The 16,576-nt window shown below is 40.7% G+C and overlaps 1 protein-coding gene across 1 annotated transcript; it reads right to left on the bottom strand.

Annotated features, from left to right (window-relative positions):
- Nucleotides 1-745: 745 nt before the first annotated feature.
- Nucleotides 746-15,941, bottom strand: EEF1AKMT1 (EEF1A lysine methyltransferase 1). The gene is made up of 5 exons (XM_085321786.1): nt 15,898-15,941; nt 8,519-8,672; nt 7,508-7,590; nt 5,787-6,067; nt 746-4,289 (listed from the first exon to the last, which is right to left on the bottom strand). The coding sequence occupies exons 2-5, from the start codon at nt 8,666-8,668 to the stop codon at nt 4,153-4,155; spliced, it is 651 nt and encodes a 216-aa protein (XP_085177912.1). The 5' UTR covers nt 8,669-8,672; nt 15,898-15,941; the 3' UTR covers nt 746-4,152.
- Nucleotides 15,942-16,576: the final 635 nt, after the last annotated feature.

Below are 16,576 nucleotides of genomic sequence, written 5' to 3'. Positions count from 1 at the left end.
ACATGAAATCACCGGCAGCAAAAGGAAAAAGGATAGGTATTACATGCGCTCAGAAAGTCTAAACATCTCATCTCTCTGGGACTGGGGAACAGCGTAGCTGCACGGACACGTGAGGCAGATCTAAATCTTGTGTGTTTTGCTGAGTAGTGGCACGAGCTACTGCTTGTCTTCGCGGTGCTTCCTGCCACCAAGACTGCAAAGTACCAGTGGCAGCAGAGAGATACCCAGCTCCCCAGTTTGCTGAGTGGCCTTGGGAACCAACCCAAAGGTCCCGCTTCGCAGCTGCGCAGTCTGGCGCAGGGGCTGCGCCCTGGCAGAGGGAGGCGCGAAACCCACCAGCAGAACCATCTCCCACTTGCCCCGGTGCAAAGCGGCAGCTGGGAGGACATGTGTGCGATGGGAGGGACCGTGCAAGCATGTAACAGCGAGATGAGCGCAACACAGTTTTTGAAAGGGAAATGAGATTTGATGCATAGTGAAAGCAGTACTGTGGGTTTCATGCAACAGCAGTTCAATACTGCAGTTGCCACCTGAGGGAGTGAAGCAGGCAGCTGTGGTAACGCTTCTTCCACGTATAGGCGTCAGCCTACGCCCAGGACCACCGGATTTCTCTGCCAACTGTCCCACTTGTTTTGACGTAACTGCAGGGCTTTGAGAAGCCTCTTTTGGCTGCACAAYGTCTGTCAGTGCAGCTAGGAGGCTGTAGCACGTATGACTTTTTATAACTTTCTAGAAGAGGGACATATAAAACTTGACCACATTTATTCGGTTACAAAGCCAAACTAAGAGAGATGCTCAATAAAAGAAATACAATCACTACTTGACACTGATGATTTTTTTGATAATCCTATTACAAAAAGGATATTTTGTTACCACATAATAACCTTTTTTAAATTACYATAATGGCACAAAGTACAAATTCACTATCAATTTTTGTGACTTGTAACCTGTCCAGAAGCACAGCTACTTCCTCAGAAAAAAAGCATGACAAAAATAGTTTAAATCATATCATTGATGAAAGCTGTGAATGCTTCTAGTCAAGCTCTGCTTGTGCAGCTGCCCAAGCTCACAAAGCTTTTAAAAGAGGGAAGCCAGCAAAAAACAGGCTGCTCTATTGAGTGCATCTACGAAGATTTACATGTACCCTCATTTCATAATCACGCATCTTCACAGTGCCTCCTTTCAAGGCAGTCTGGCCTACATGTGAGAAGTGGCATTTATATTCTTGGTGATGGAACTRAACGTCCCATGTTGAGTGTCGCTGTACCAGACAAACTGAGTTTTATTTTGTTAGGAAAAGAAGCAGGTCTCTGATGAAKTTAGTTATCTTCAAGCCTGAGGCGGAGAGCCCAACACCACATCTTTGGCTAAACAAGTAGACAAAATGAAGGACCTCAGCAGTGAAGCAACAACATAGGTAAAGCTTGTACCTGAACAGTGTGTTTTAACTTAGCTGGTCATGGGCAGGAAGAACGGGGCACTTAGCAGCACCCGTGTCATCATTTCTGGCAATCACACCTGTCCCATTTGAAGTCTTTCTGCAGATAAAATTTGAAATTTCACGAGTTATTAGATACTGCATTGCCTCCATGTGCTTGGTGGGCAAGATATTTAAGATAATAAACATAAAAGTAGTTTAAGATTGTGAAGTAGAGATTTGTGCCAACATCTATGCATTTAACATTCTGTTTTGCTTTCTTATTTTGGAACTCCAGTCACACAAAAATAAAGGCTTAGTCTTCTGGAAAACAACCAAACCAGCTCTATGTCACTTGTGGGCAGTAATATCAAGGAGGGATCCTGGCTTTAGTGGGTTCCTTGGCAAGGATGGTTTCTGCTTTGAAAGGCAAAACGGTACCAAACACAGGCTTACAGTGACTCTTGCAATGGCTCCATCTCACCGCTCCATGTGTGAGCTCTTCTCCTGCTGCACTTTCCTCTTTTCAACAGTACCTATTACCAGGCACTCGGTAGAAAACAGCATGAATGAAAGGGAAAGGGAAAACCAGCATCATGAAACTCAGAAACACTATATGGAGAGAGGGGAAGAAAAAAAAAAAGCACATAAAAAGAATGTGAGGAGGAAGAAGTCTTAGGAAACGAGACGATCTCTTGGAAAGCAGGGAAGACAGCAACAGCRGCTTAGAAAGGTAAATATGAAGCACTGAAGTTGTGTTCAACTCAGCAAGCACAATTCTCCAGGCACTGAAAGAGGCGTATGTACATCACATCTTMAGTATCACTTAGGCTTAAGCTCACTTGCTTATTCCACTGAATGCGAGAAATCTGCATTCTAACAGAAGAAATGCACAGGAACATGAGTATCATCTCTAAATTRTTAGAATTCTTGTCTCAGAAGCTTAATGAGGTTCATCTCCACCACAAAATACATTTCCTAATATTTCCTTTTAGGTGCCTCATTTTGCAGAATYAGCATTTCTGTTAGCCTTTTACACAATCCCAATATATAAATATGATAAGTAAAGATAAATATTTATGTGTTGTATAGTTCACTTATAGCTGATAGAACTGTTGAACGCTTTGGAATTTGCCAGTCTAGCCAGAAAGTCAGAGAAGCCTGGTTTTAAAAATTCCCAGAGTTCCAAAAATATCTACTATCCCCAATTTTTTTTTTTAATACAGTATCTGTTTGGATTGAAATTGATTGAAAGACAGCCAAAACCACTTACATAAAACTTAACATTTGTGTATTAGAAACAGAAGTTTATCAGTACATTATGTTATACCTCAGTAGTCTTACAAAATCCAGCTATTTCTAAGATACTTCTTTTCTGCTTCCCTTGTTTCGATCTGTGGAACAGGAGGCAAAGATAAAAATGGGGTATGTGGGAAAATAAACAGGACTGTTCTAGAAACTACAAACTTGACCTACCTGTAAAATCACCTTTAACTTGATTTTGAAATCTGTTAAAATGCAGGCATTTATTCAGATCCATTATTAGTTAAGATTTAAAGAACTAATGTGTATGGGTCACATTACTACAGAAAAAATATCTCACAGAGTAACTCAAACTGAAAACACATGAACAGTTTGAGGCACTAATGCAAGCACTGGCTGATCTGCACATTTATTTTGTAGTTACTTTGTATTTGATCTGACTAATGTTTAGGATTCTTAACAAAGATAAATCCCCCTCTAACAGGGAAAACCTTACTGTGTTTTTTTCAAATAATGCTTCTGCAGAATAGCTTACCTGGTAAATAAAAGATACTGTATTTTAAAACAAAAAGCTCATGAGGTTTCATTGCTGTAACACAAAAAATACTCCAAAATAGATGCACTCTACCTCTGCAAAGAGATGTATAACTACTTATATCACTTTCTTCTAGTGCAGACATTCATATACGAGTTTTCATGATGACGATTAATAATAAAATATATTTTACCTTACAAAAAGAACATGTGGCTTTCTACCAAAGCTTCAGAAAAGGCAAAAAATAACCACAGCTTTTACAAAAGCCAGTCTAGCAATGATCAGTGGGCAGTGGTTCCTATCTTACTTGACAACTTTTAGGTAGTTCGACTGRTAATTAAAGCAATGGGAGAGGCCTCCCCAGAAAGAGACTCACTCTCTCTTCCAGTTAGCCTTTAAAAAAAGTTATCACCGTGGCAGCTAACGAATCTAAAAAAATACATGTTCAGAAAAAATGTGTCTCAATCCTTTTACAAAGGAAGCATCGCTCAAGGTTGAAAGGATATTAGTATTCATGCTCTTTGAACCATCCACTAGCTACCAAGTTACTGCAAATTATTAGTGATGTCTGCGAGGCAAGCACCTGCGTGCGCCTGTGTTCAGCCGAACGGCTAAACCCAGCGCACTTCCGAGAGGTCACTGAAGAGTCCCTGAATGGTCAAAACTACCAATTAGAATTAAATTCTAACAAAAAGCTCCCACTATCCAGCACCTTTATCTTTTTGGTCCCTAATTCCTCAATGGGTAATATATAAAACACAGTAGTTACAAATGCTTACACATTTAAAAGAAAGGCTATCACACAGTGTTGATTAAAGTTAGCCCGGAAAAAAAAAACAACATTACTCAGAGCTGAATGTTTAAGCATTGCAAAACGCAGAATTCTGTCCCAGAGAAAAGAAACAAAGGAACTTGATTGAAAAAGTTATAGATCTTCTTATGAAAGTTTGTCTAGTCCAGAAGCATAGTTCACATAACATCGAAATTCATTGGCTAAATTTCGAGAGTGTCTTGGAATAAACTTGCATATCTTCACCCCAAGGTGCTTTGCTGCTTGTTGCTCCATGATTGCACCTGCAGCAAAAATAATTAGTATTTGATAAGAAAAACAGTAATGGAGCGCTTGGGTTTTTTAAACAGTTCCTCCCAGATACATATATTTCCCTCAAAAACCTTGGTTTTTAAGGGAAGCAAGGCTCAAAGGAACTACAGTGTCASCCCTCTCTAACAACTAAAGCTTTGGTGAAATTTGAACTACATCTGAAAGAATGGTAGTGGTTCTAAAGATATTAATGTCCCAGGAGTTTCATAAAATCAGATAGAGGGTAAAATCACAGCCCCTTTTTAGAGAAAACACTGATATTTGGACTCAATTCTCTTGCTACATGCCAAAGAAATTACATGGTAGGGAGCATGGGAACTGCAAACAGATTACATATACTGTTCCACTTAAATAAACCCTAGTGTGATATTTACAGCTACACACTTTGAGAAATCACTTCCTTGAGCAGTTATTTCCCAAACTTTGTAAACTGAGGGACCACCTGTTCATTTTAGGAAAAAAAAAAAGTTTCTGTGAACCATGTCATGCATGACTGCCATTAATAATTAAACAAAGAAGTAAGCTTATGCCCAGATGTTCTTTTCATTTTTTTTTCATTTAGTCTCAGAACTGTACATATATAGGATTTTTGTCTTTTATTTTTGCAAATGTTAACTGGACCATCTTCAGATGCTTTACAGATTACAGTTTAAGAAACACCAAGGCAGATATTWATAGCTTTTTAAATTAGCAAGTGCATCTTCAAAAAGCAAGGCCTGCAACTGCAGTTGATAGTTTTCTGGTTTCACTGCTCTTATCATTGATATTTTAACTCCTCCTGCTGAACTTCAATGCCCAAGAACTGGTTACTTTAATTATAGTGGCAGAATCCTCATGCATTAATTCACAYTACAGTTTGTGTTTACCAGAGAGAAGCATAAGCAGGTGATACGACTTTTTTTTTTTTTAAGACATGGTTAAAAGCATCTCATTTTACTAGGCAAACGTCATTCCAACCTATTTGTCACTTTCTACTGTCATTCTAGCTCAGCTTAGGTTTTGCTGAGACGGGTGCAACAGCTTAAATCTTGTAGCCATAAATGCTTAGGAAAGAACAAATTCACTAAGTCATTAAAATAACATTAGCAATAAACTGCATCTATGTTTGTCATAGCCAGACTTCAATCATCACAATTACAGAGAACACTCTTTTTACAAGAAAAGATATTTCTAGAATGTCACACAATGATCGTTCAAGTCTTCACAAAAATTAGGTAAACTCATCACGCCATGTGAAAAAGGTACTGACATTAATTTAACTATCACAACACACTTCAGATTAAAGCAGATTGAAACACTTCAGTAAAATGTTTGTCCTCTTCAAGATATATATTTTTCCTAGAATTATAAATTACTATTATTTAGCATATTGAGTATCAATCTCACTTGAGAAACTATGTTTCATAAAAAAATATTTAGATCACTATTAAGAATCCTTGTTTCCTTCTTAAAAGAGAAATTATTTATACCTGTGCAAAGCAGAATCTTTCCTTTTGTTAAGTATCTGATGGTCTCTGCAGTTTTCTGAAGACACTCCTCAGAGAGATAAGGTGGATCTGCTATTACAATGTCAAAACTGTGTGGCAGGAGATTTTCAGGCAAGTTCAAAGGATTGTTATAATCATAGAAGACAAATTCTTCTCCATATACAGAAAACCTTCTGTCATATTCCAGTATACACACTGAGAAATCTTTGCTATCCCRTTCTTTCAGTTTCTGGTACACACTTGGTGCACTAATACATGCTATCCTGAAAAGAGACAACAACTTATAATATCAAAGGGCAGAAGTAACACAGAAGAAATAAACACAGAAGTAACTAGAGCAAAGACAATTCCATAGATTCTCAGGGCTGCTTTGGGAAAATATTTTAAACATTTGTTTCAAAAAATGCAAGCTGTTCTTTCTTCCTTATGTCTTAGTGCAGTCTTGAAACTCATGGTGAAACTACACATTTTAAAAGCATGTTATTGCAATAGTAACAGAAGAGAGGAAAACAAAGAAAAAGAGAAATCTGATACTTTCTTCAGTAATTATTTTGAGAAGAAGAATTGGCTTGAAAATTCTCACAGAAATATTTTTCAAAAGCTGTTTTTTAATCTAATGAAATGGCTTGAATGTCTATTAGTTCCATATGCAGTTTTTGCAAGACTGAATTCACAAGTTTGATTTATGACTGCGGCTCTCACAGGTGATCTCATTAGGTCATTTTTCATTGCTGGGATCCAGCATGTTTGATGATCAAATGCCTGTTTCACTTCTCTTTTGGAGTTTGACTCCTGCAGCAGAGCTGGCAGAAAGGAAAGTCTGTTTGTGCCTCAACTGCCCAGTTCATGATCTGGCCTATTAACTTTCCTTTCTTCCCAGCACTCTGGCAGAGGGAGAACCTCCCCCCAGACTAGCATCTCAGTGTCAGCTTAATTCAAGGGCTCATCAAACTGACCACTGCTAAATGCACATCAATTCTTTAATAACATATACTTTGTCTCTCCTTTTTATTGGGATATTGACTGTTACAGGMGCCACATAGAAAGCATTAGCCAGAAAAAGATTACTCTTTGACACTTAGGATATAAATGTAAATTTATATCCTAAAAGAATATCCTGAAGAATTCTTGAGCACCAGGTTCATAACAACCACATACAACTCTGCCAAAACGCATTTAATTACCTTAATACAACTTTAGTAACTGTTGTGTGAAGTATTTAGGCCATTACATACGTAACCTTCTTTAAGGTCTACACAAAGACCTTAAATTTACTACAGAGAATAACTTGTATCACAACAACAAATAAATAAATTGAAAATTTAGGTTAAAATTAAAAATTGCTTTTCTTCATGCTTCTTTAAGGAGTAAGCTTTTCCATCTGTTTTAGAGAATTGTAAGAAAACAGAGAAAAGAAATACAAGTCATATTATATATAAAGCACAAATCAAGGTCTGGAGCTCTTTATTTTCTCAAAAAAAAAAAAGGATTGACAGTAAACTCACACACGGCAGGGCCTACAAAATTGAGTGAAATGTTAAATGGTAAGAGAATCTGAGCTCTTAATTATATAAATAAATAATGGCAAAACATGTGCAACACTTCCACCAACTAAACATGAAGTACACAGAGAAATGAATTAAACTTACTCCTTATTTACAAAAAGCACATATTAAATCTACAAAATAATTATTAAAACTTACTTGCCATCTTTTCCAGCTGCGGTAACAGCTTCATTAGCCAGGCATGATGCAGTTTCATCACTGTACCAAAACTGGCTCAGTTGCTGAGAAAAATAATACACAGTTATCAACAATGTCAAATCTTCTGAGTGTGCTGTGTACAACTCAGTTTTGCTAGTCCCACTTCAAGGAAACTAAAATCCATAGCAACTTCTCAGTCACAAACTGTGAAGTTGGAAAGGAGATGACTTTCCTGATAGTCTCTTTACTTCCATAATCCTGTGAGAAGCAGGATTACATTTTGTGTTACCAAAGCATTTACTACAGAATCAGGAAAACCAAGTAATACTGAATCACTGACAAGGTTAGCTCAAACCCAAAATGTAGATTCACAATATTTATGTATTCTTAAATTAAGTTACTTTAGGGGAAGATGAAAAAAGAACTTGAAGAGTGACACCATAGGGGGAAATAAACGATAAAAGCACTAAATCAGAAGAGATCAGAAACAACATGATGAGTGAAAATCTAAAACCCAGAGAGTGATCCAAAACTCAGCTAATCGCAAGAAAAAAAGAAAAAGAAAGCAGCTAGGCAGCCATCCACAAAAACAAAGAAATAAAATATGGAAAAGATACAATGTGAAAACAAAGAGAATGATCTTATTGTTGCATTGTATTTGTCTCAATTTCAGGGAAGAATCTTCATTACTTTCACAAGCCAGGCTGGAATTTAAATTTCCAGAAGGAACAGATGCTTCTGTTGGCAGCTTTAGTCCCTCTGTGTAGTTTCATTTAGTGTTCTTACACACACAATAGAAAACTATATCCAGATTTATTATGAAGGCAAATAATCCTACAGAATTACTCTTCATGAATACTGCTAGATTTCGCCACTCTCGGAATGCCCCGAGTGTTCCCCTTTTTCATTTCATCATCCATTTATCCATAAAATAAACCTGCTAAAGGCTGTTATTCCTTACTGGGTCACTAATGCTAACTGTGCTTCATTCACTGAAGTTTAGTTTCTTACCCAGTCTTCTTCTATTGAGCCAACAGAATATTGATTAAATCCCTGGGAGGTCTTCATGCCCTCTCTCTGCTGTTGCTCCAAATAGAACTCCTGGAGGGCAGCCAATGCATGGGATGAAAGCTGGGGAACATCATCATCATCATCATCCATTTTTCTAGGTAGCAATCAGAAAAAAAAATCAGCAGCGAAAGTACTTAATAGCAGCCTATTCTCCAAGGTAAAACAACACACACTGACACTGGAGGCTTAGTCTAACAGATAACTAGGACGACCTCCTAACAAGGAAAAAAGCATGCTCTCTCTACTGAGAAGCTCTTAAATCAGTGAGAGGAAGACTGAAAATAATGCATCTGCAGAGAAGATTCAGGAGCAGCAACAGCACTGTTCCATGTCTATAGGACACAGATTTGGCTTGTTTCTTACAGGGATATTGTCATTAAATCCATACACCCTTTTTGTGTCAGCATGCAGAAAAAAAGAGCTTTAGTGAATTTTCCAAATCCTTTAGAAATTACTCCCTTCATACCTGGAAATAAGCACAGTCACTGATCATTTCTTTCCCCGTTCAAAATCCACAAAATTTTGTGTCAAAATAAGTAGACTGGAGTTCTAGAACCAACGTCATCTCATTTGAACTCCCATACTGTAAAGGACTCCTCCTAATGCCTGAAATYTTCTATAAAGTAAAGGAAAGTACACAAGAAGTTCAAGAAGATGTTCTTTTAAGATAAGACTACTTGACTGAGAATTTGTGCTTTTCATACATGAGAACACTGGACCTAAGTAATAGCAAAAAGACACAGTGTAAACTAACTGAAAAGTACAGCCACTTCCATAAAGCTCGTGAATCGAGTTATGTCTCGTGGTATCACTTAACCCTGCTGACTCCCCAGACAGCTGAACAACATCCAAACAGAAGCTAAAGCGTTCGTGTCCTTCCCAGGAGAGACAGTGCCACCTCGTGGAACAGAAAATGAAAAAAAGAATTTGAGCACAATCTTGATGCCACTTTTAAAGTTATCATACTTTGAAGTATAACTGCTTATAGAACAAGAAGAATATGCTTTTTCTCTTCCTTACTCTGTTTATTACCATGAYGCTCCAGGATTCACTTTCTGTCCCCTTCCACTTTTCCCTCTGTGCTGCTCCCTCTCTTTCTCGCAGAGCCTTCAAGACACTTCAAAGTTTGCTTTCTGCCYGCTTGCTCAGCAAATAGCACAATTCACCTGCTACTGGGAGACGGCTCATCAGTGCTCGCCCACCCTGCCACCGCCTTAGCACGCACCCACGTGGGACAAGAATCAAAGCACTTGGCTCTTCCACAGTATCGTTCATCAGACTTGACAGCTTCTCAGCTGGGTTGGCTGAATCTGTATGCCGGGGACAGGGCGGGGGAATACTACCTGAAATTACGTGAAGAGCAGGAATAAAGCTGCCAAGAGAAGCAACTGTCTCTTCCGGAAATTTTAACTCTTCAAAGTCTAAAGACCCATCTATTCATCACCCCTATGCAAGTGGAAAAATATTTCTCCACTTTTTTTTCCCCCCACTTTATTTTAGGTAGGAAACTACCTAGTAAAAACAAAAGGTCTATTTCTTCCTTATTTTCTTGATAAATAGAAACAAAAAGACTTTAAAATTATTATTTATATTACTAAATTATATATTTTTTGAAATAATTCACTATTAAGATTACTGCAAGTTTGCATGGGTAATATAGTTTTGGGGGTTGAATTAGACTAAATTTATAGGGTAAGTATCTGGAAGGTTCAAGTCATTGTCAAAAAAGTAACACTATCACTAGAGAAACAATCGTTGGAATTGTAAAAATGAATAATGCAAGTAACTTTTTATTTAAGACTGTAGTGATGGGCTCTTTGATTTTATTTAAGAGAAACAGTTATAGGTATATTAAAAACCCCGCTGCTGCAAACAGGTCTGCTTTGATACAATAGCAACAGCAATGACTTCTGCAGAGTTTAAAATTAATTTCGTAAAGGCTATGAAAGACACATAGAAAGAATGCAGGCTTCCGCAAATTCAAATGAAAAATAAAGCCAAAATGTAAGAAAGAAGGCAAACAGCCACYGGAACAAACTCTTCAGTAAGTGGCGGACTTTCCGTCTCTTAAAGCCTTTTTAAAAGAGAAAGGGAGCCTCTCCAGAAGACAAATTTCAGTCAAACACAAGTAATTGCCTCCAGCACAGTGATTATTCAGTGAACTGCCCTACACAACACAGAGGCTCATGCCGAACAGTCAAATAATTCCTCTGGCCTTTAAAAAAAACTCTGCCAATCCAGAAAAACAATAATTAAAGGGATTCCAGAAGTAAAACAAAATACATGTTCTACCACGCTCCAACAACACACAATGCTTAAATCCACTTCAGGTCCTATATACATGAACATTTTTTTCTTCGGATGGATGTTACAAGTTTAATTATTCTCTCTCTCACAGTTGTTTTTGCCCCCTATTGAGGGCATCACACACAGAGCAATCCCGTTTGCTATCCTCCCCTCGGCAAGCACACATCCACTCTTTGACGACAGAAGCAACTAAAACAGATGTGAGCTGGCAGTTCTTAATTTGGAAGCTGAAATTTTGATTTTATACCTTCGATGAACCCGTGTTTGCATTTGCAAGGACTAAATCCATGTAATAAAACTCTCACAAGTAAATTGCTGATGAAGCAACTATCCATTGGTTCTTTAGATAAAAAGACATACCATCATAGACATCTTTTTCCTATAGCTGTTACTTTAGCTCAGTCTTTTATAGCCTTCCTTTCAAGTTTGTAAATGAAAGCTTTAAAGAACCAAGCAGCGATTAACTGAAAGGTTGCAAGGAGAGGCAGTTCACAACATGTGGTAGCAAAATCGTACGTGCAGCTGTGAGAAACACCTTCAACATTCAGAACGTCTTCGGAAGGTGCACAAGCCTACTGCTTATTTGCAGTGGCTGTGAACCTAGACTGGCTTAAGTCTTTGGCGCAAAGATATTTTCCTGCTCTTGCACTACATCGGAAAACTATTAAAGTAAGTGGGTTTATGTGAACAGGACTTGTAAATTCCTTTGGCTTTAAGTGAGTAAAAGGTCTATTATTTGAGCACTCCTCTTTACCCCTCCCAAAGAGTAAACTGCTCTCAAGTCCAAAAACAATCCCGAAAGTTTTCTGGGGAGGATGTGAGGAAGCAGGGAAACTCACGGTGCCTCTCGTGCTTAGGGAACCCTTAAACTCGCTTCAGTCCCACGGCCTGGGAGCCCCATGCTCCAGCCACCATGTCCAGCCACTGGGACCTCGGCAGCGCCAGGCAGCTCCCGGAGAGCCAGCAGCACCACTGCCGCTGCCGGACCACCCCGTGCTCCTTCCCCCGAACCCAGACACCCCACAGGGACAGGGCCGCATGTTAGGCATGGCCTCAGGTTCAGAGTGCTCAACACATATAATGCGGATACAACCAGATTACCTACATTAAAATTATTGTATTAATAGAGCACAAGGTTTAAAACTAGCAAAGTGTCAGGTCTGCTTAGCTTGGCCTAGCTAAGTGTTGTATTTGTACCTAATTAAAAACAAAGCAGAATGAAGAATCCAGAGGATCTCCAAGGAATGCTCAAGAACATTACAGTTTGGAAGAATAACATTCCCGGTAAAGTTAAAAAAAAATAAATTTATCTTAGAGAAAGCAAGGAAAAAAATGCAGTAAGCATCTACATAAACAGCAGAACACACATTATCAGGATTTTGTTCATGGAGAAAAAAGGTAAATATCTACAGTATGGGAAAAGTGAAGACACCACAAATGTACCATACAATCTATAGCTCACACAATGCAGATAGGATTAAGAGATGGAGGTGTCTAGAACCTCTTTAGTCCCTTCCCTCATGCACAGCTAAATCTGCCTCTCTTAGCTGAGGAACTGTTCAGTTAAACGTCATCATTATTTAGGGGAAGCTCCTCAAAGAAAACTAAGAAAAATAAATGAAGACAGATAGTAATATTGAGTAAGAATACTAGCACAGGAGATCCAAAGCCACGTCTACACAAGAACACTGTGTAGTGTTTAATATGTAGTGTAGAAGTTTAACCTTAGCTTCACGSTCTCATGCATGAGAGCTCTTAATTCATGTTCTAAAATGGAGGGAGAATAAAAAAGCCAAAATACTAAGTTAGAATGAATGAACACTATGGAAAAACTAACTCRCTCAAAAACTGCTAAAATCTTTCTATACTCAAATACATATGGTCTCTCCATGATTAAGAAATTATGACCATCCAGAAGCCAGTATTCTTGGAGATACAGTGCAACTTCTATGCCCACACATATGTACACGTGTTCTCCCACACATACAGGCCTGGAGACTTCTAGTCAGCAGGTCAGCTGAGGCATGTACTCTGCATGTCCTTGTACCACACCTTACCCCAGAAGTACAGAAAATGTAGCTTACTTCAGCTGTTAGATCATTATAGTTTCACACTACTACTCAAAGGAATACGCTACTTTTCTGGGTGAAGGCAGGCAGGGTACCTGTACCATATTTGAACAGGTATCCATATGTACATCCACATTTTGTATCCATATTTACAGATATCTACGCTCGTATCCGTATTTACAAAGCTATCTCAAAAATATTTTACTGAAAAGAAAGCACCTGCTCTTTCAGAGCTTTTACCAACAGATTTCATTGCAGGTGACTGAYTACCATTTCTCTGTCAAAGAGGCAGAGTCTTACTTGCTGTCTAAATCAGGCCTCCAAAACTGTGGGCATAACTCAGAAATACCGTTTGGTAAATGTATAAGCAGAATAACAAACTGCTAGTTTCCAATATTCATTCTTTTACAATACATTAAAAAAGTCATCTCATTGTAATAAAACGTCCCCTAACTGGAAGGGAAAGACTAATGAAAGGCCAAGAAATATTAGCACAACTGCAAAGCCATCTCTGAGAGAGGAGGCGAAGGGGATACTGTTAGTCTCTTAGATCTCTTACCAAAAGTATAAAACGTGCATGTACAACTTCAGGAAAGATTTTATTCTGGAGTAACYTGGAGCTAAGGACAGATGGCATGAAACCTTTAGTAAACTGTAACTCGATAATTTTCCCAAGCCACACAAATTTGCATTTGAGACAAACAGCTCATCATCTATGATGTTTGTAACACAAACCAAGAAAATCTGGGACCTCTGTAATGAAAATCACGCGACTCCAATCCAGCAGGTGACTGAAAGTGAACAAGCTGTCTCTATCAGAGGGACTGGGAAGTTACTGAAGGCTGGAAACATGCCTTACTGCCCTAAAAACAGAGATTTACTGTGCTCTATGCAAGCTCTAACTATTTAACATATACAAGGATCCAAATCCCAAGTCTCCAAACAATAATCTGAGGGATGGCCAAAAAGGAATGCTAAACCACAAACACATTTTGATGGATTCTGTCCCAAATACAGTAAAATGCCAGACAACAAAACAATCCCTACTAYTGGAAACAAATTATTCATTTTTTAAAAAATTCTAAAACCAGGTGACAGCTCAGCTTTTGCTCCATGATTTGACAAGATGCCTAGATGCCCGCCAAATGCACTTTCACAGGAATGRCTGATGAGACAAACTGTATCAAGTATATCAGACTGAAGTAATTTCAACAAAAGAATTCCTCCTGCTGCCCACTGTGGTCTAACTAGAAGAAGCTGAAGAATGTTATCTGTTTTGTTGAGTCTTCTTACTACGAATCAAACTTTCTCACCTGAAAAGTTGCCCTCAACAAAGCCTGCCAGCTTGCTTCCATGCTGTCAAATGTAAMGTTCTTGGGGTCCAGGTGCCATAAATCAAGCGGCCTCTGAACAGGATGGCCACGTTGGGAGACTATTATATGGCAAAATCAGAACTGATAAACCTATATGCAAAGCTAAAGCAGTTTTCTTATGTACTGATAGTTTCACAGAAYAGGGGATGAGGGACACCTTGTGAATGAGAAGCACCTCCCCTACCACAAATCTGAGAGTGTTTCTATTTCAGGATTAAAAGTCTGGACAGTTTTTAACATCCATAGCAAATGGCTCAGAAGAAAAGCTGTATTAGGGTCAATCAAGGGTCAATATAGACCAGTCTTCTATCTCCAAAAGTGGCCAAGGCAGACGTCTCAGAAAGAGTGAGAATAAGGCAAGTCCCCAGGCTTTAACCATTTACCATTAAGGGGGATGTTTCTGAGACTGAAACAGTTTATTTTGTGAGTATAGTTCTTTTCCAAACACTTCTTCAGCCTCACTTAAATTCATATGCATTTTTTTTAATCTACAGTGTCCCCTGGTAAGAACCTCTGGCTTATGAAGAACTATTACTTCTTGCTGTGAACATCACTACTAGCTTGGTTTGAKGAAAGGGCAAAAGCTCAGTCCCTTCTCCACTCTCTCTACATCACTCACGATTTCAGAGACATCTTTAACATTGTCCCACTTTCCTTGTTCTGCTAGTTGTCTCTTTTCCACACTGGAGTCTTAACCCACTCCATTTACTGTTTTGCAAGTGTCTTTCCATATATTTGCTCATCCTTGGTACCCTTTCTTCAGATGAGCTGGCTGCAGCTGCACATAGTATTTAAGGTATTAGCGACCACAGACATATATTGTGGCTTGGTGATGTTTTTCTTCTGTTGCTTTCATTCTTTTCCTTCAAAATATCTAACATTTGATATACTTTTTAATTGCCACCACACACCAATACGAAGGCTTCACATAATGATAGCTCTTAATTCCAAGTTCTCATGCATGAGCATGACTGATCTTGCATGAAGAATGCCATTAGTACGGCTACTGGACGAAGGAGGGGAGTACGAAGTATTCTAGCCCTATTCTAACACTTTTTAACAAGCAGCGCTTTATTTTGGACACAGTGAGGGAGGGTCAGCAGCCTGGGTGACTCGGAATCACTGTTATTGCCCCACAGGCTAAAGACAGAACAACGCAGCCAGCTTGTGARCAGGGGAAAAGGCCTTTCTTCCTTGTCCTCCCGCGTGTCGGCCCGCCACGAAGCCGCACGGCTGCCACAGCGTCACCCAGGCGTCTCTCCGAGCGCCGCCCGTCGGCCGCCACAGCGCCCCCGGAAGGCTCCCGCGCCCCGGCCGCCGCCGGCCCTCTCCTCCTCCGCCCGCCACACGCAGGGGCACTAACGAAGCTCAGGGCCGCCCTTGCGGAGCTGCGGGGAGCGGCCCACGCCGCCGCCGCTGCAGCCCCAACGGCCGCTCGCTCCGCGGGCTCCCGCCGCCCCCGAGCCCGCCCGCTCCCCCCGCTCGGGCCGTTACGCCCCCTCCCACGACGACGACAGCGGCGGGCGGACGGACACCGGCGCGCGGTAACGCCGCCTCCTCACACACTCACCAGCGGCCAGATCCCTCCGCGCCCCGCGCGCGCCAACCTCCCCCTCCCGCCGGCGGCGCGCGCAGCGCTGCCGGCCAATCAGCGCGCGCTGCCGAGAGAGGAGGAGGCGCGCGCGCACCCCGCGCCGGGTACCTCGCCCGCGTCAGGGCGAGGACGGGACGTGGGGGAGGGGGGCAACGCCTCGCCCCGCCCCCGCGGTGCCGGAAGCTGCCTCGCCATTGGCTGGAGCACGGCCGCCGCCGTTGCCAGGGCCACGGGCGGGCCGGGCGCAGGCGCGGGCGCGGCGGTGCCGCCGGGGGGAGCGTTGGCTCTCGTCGAGGCTCGCGGCTGCTTCGTTTCCCTCTGTCCTGCTGCGGCTTCAGTGCCAGGAGGAATTTACTTCTTCGCTATTCTTTTTAATAGCTCTTCCCACAGACACGGAAATCTCAGATACGAGCTCTCTAGTTAGGACTTCTCAGCCGGTCCCGAGCCCTGAGCTTTTGACTTGGATCCCAGCCGAGCTGCCCAAACTGTTCTCCTTGTTCCACCTAACCCACCCCGTCTTCCCGTTTGGAGTCGACGTTTTCCATCTTCCTTCCCATTAAGGTCACCAGCCTAATCACAAATTGAGGTTCTGAAATCTGCACTGATTTCTTACCGTCTCTTTCATGGTTAATGACCTTGCAGGGAACAGAGTGAA

Source organism: Rhea americana, unplaced genomic scaffold, assembly GCF_003343005.1.
Source record: "Rhea americana isolate MKP2758 unplaced genomic scaffold, rheAme1 scaffold_71, whole genome shotgun sequence".
NCBI lineage: Eukaryota > Metazoa > Chordata > Aves > Rheiformes > Rheidae > Rhea > Rhea americana.
This window is presented reverse-complemented; position numbering and strand designations above follow the sequence as displayed.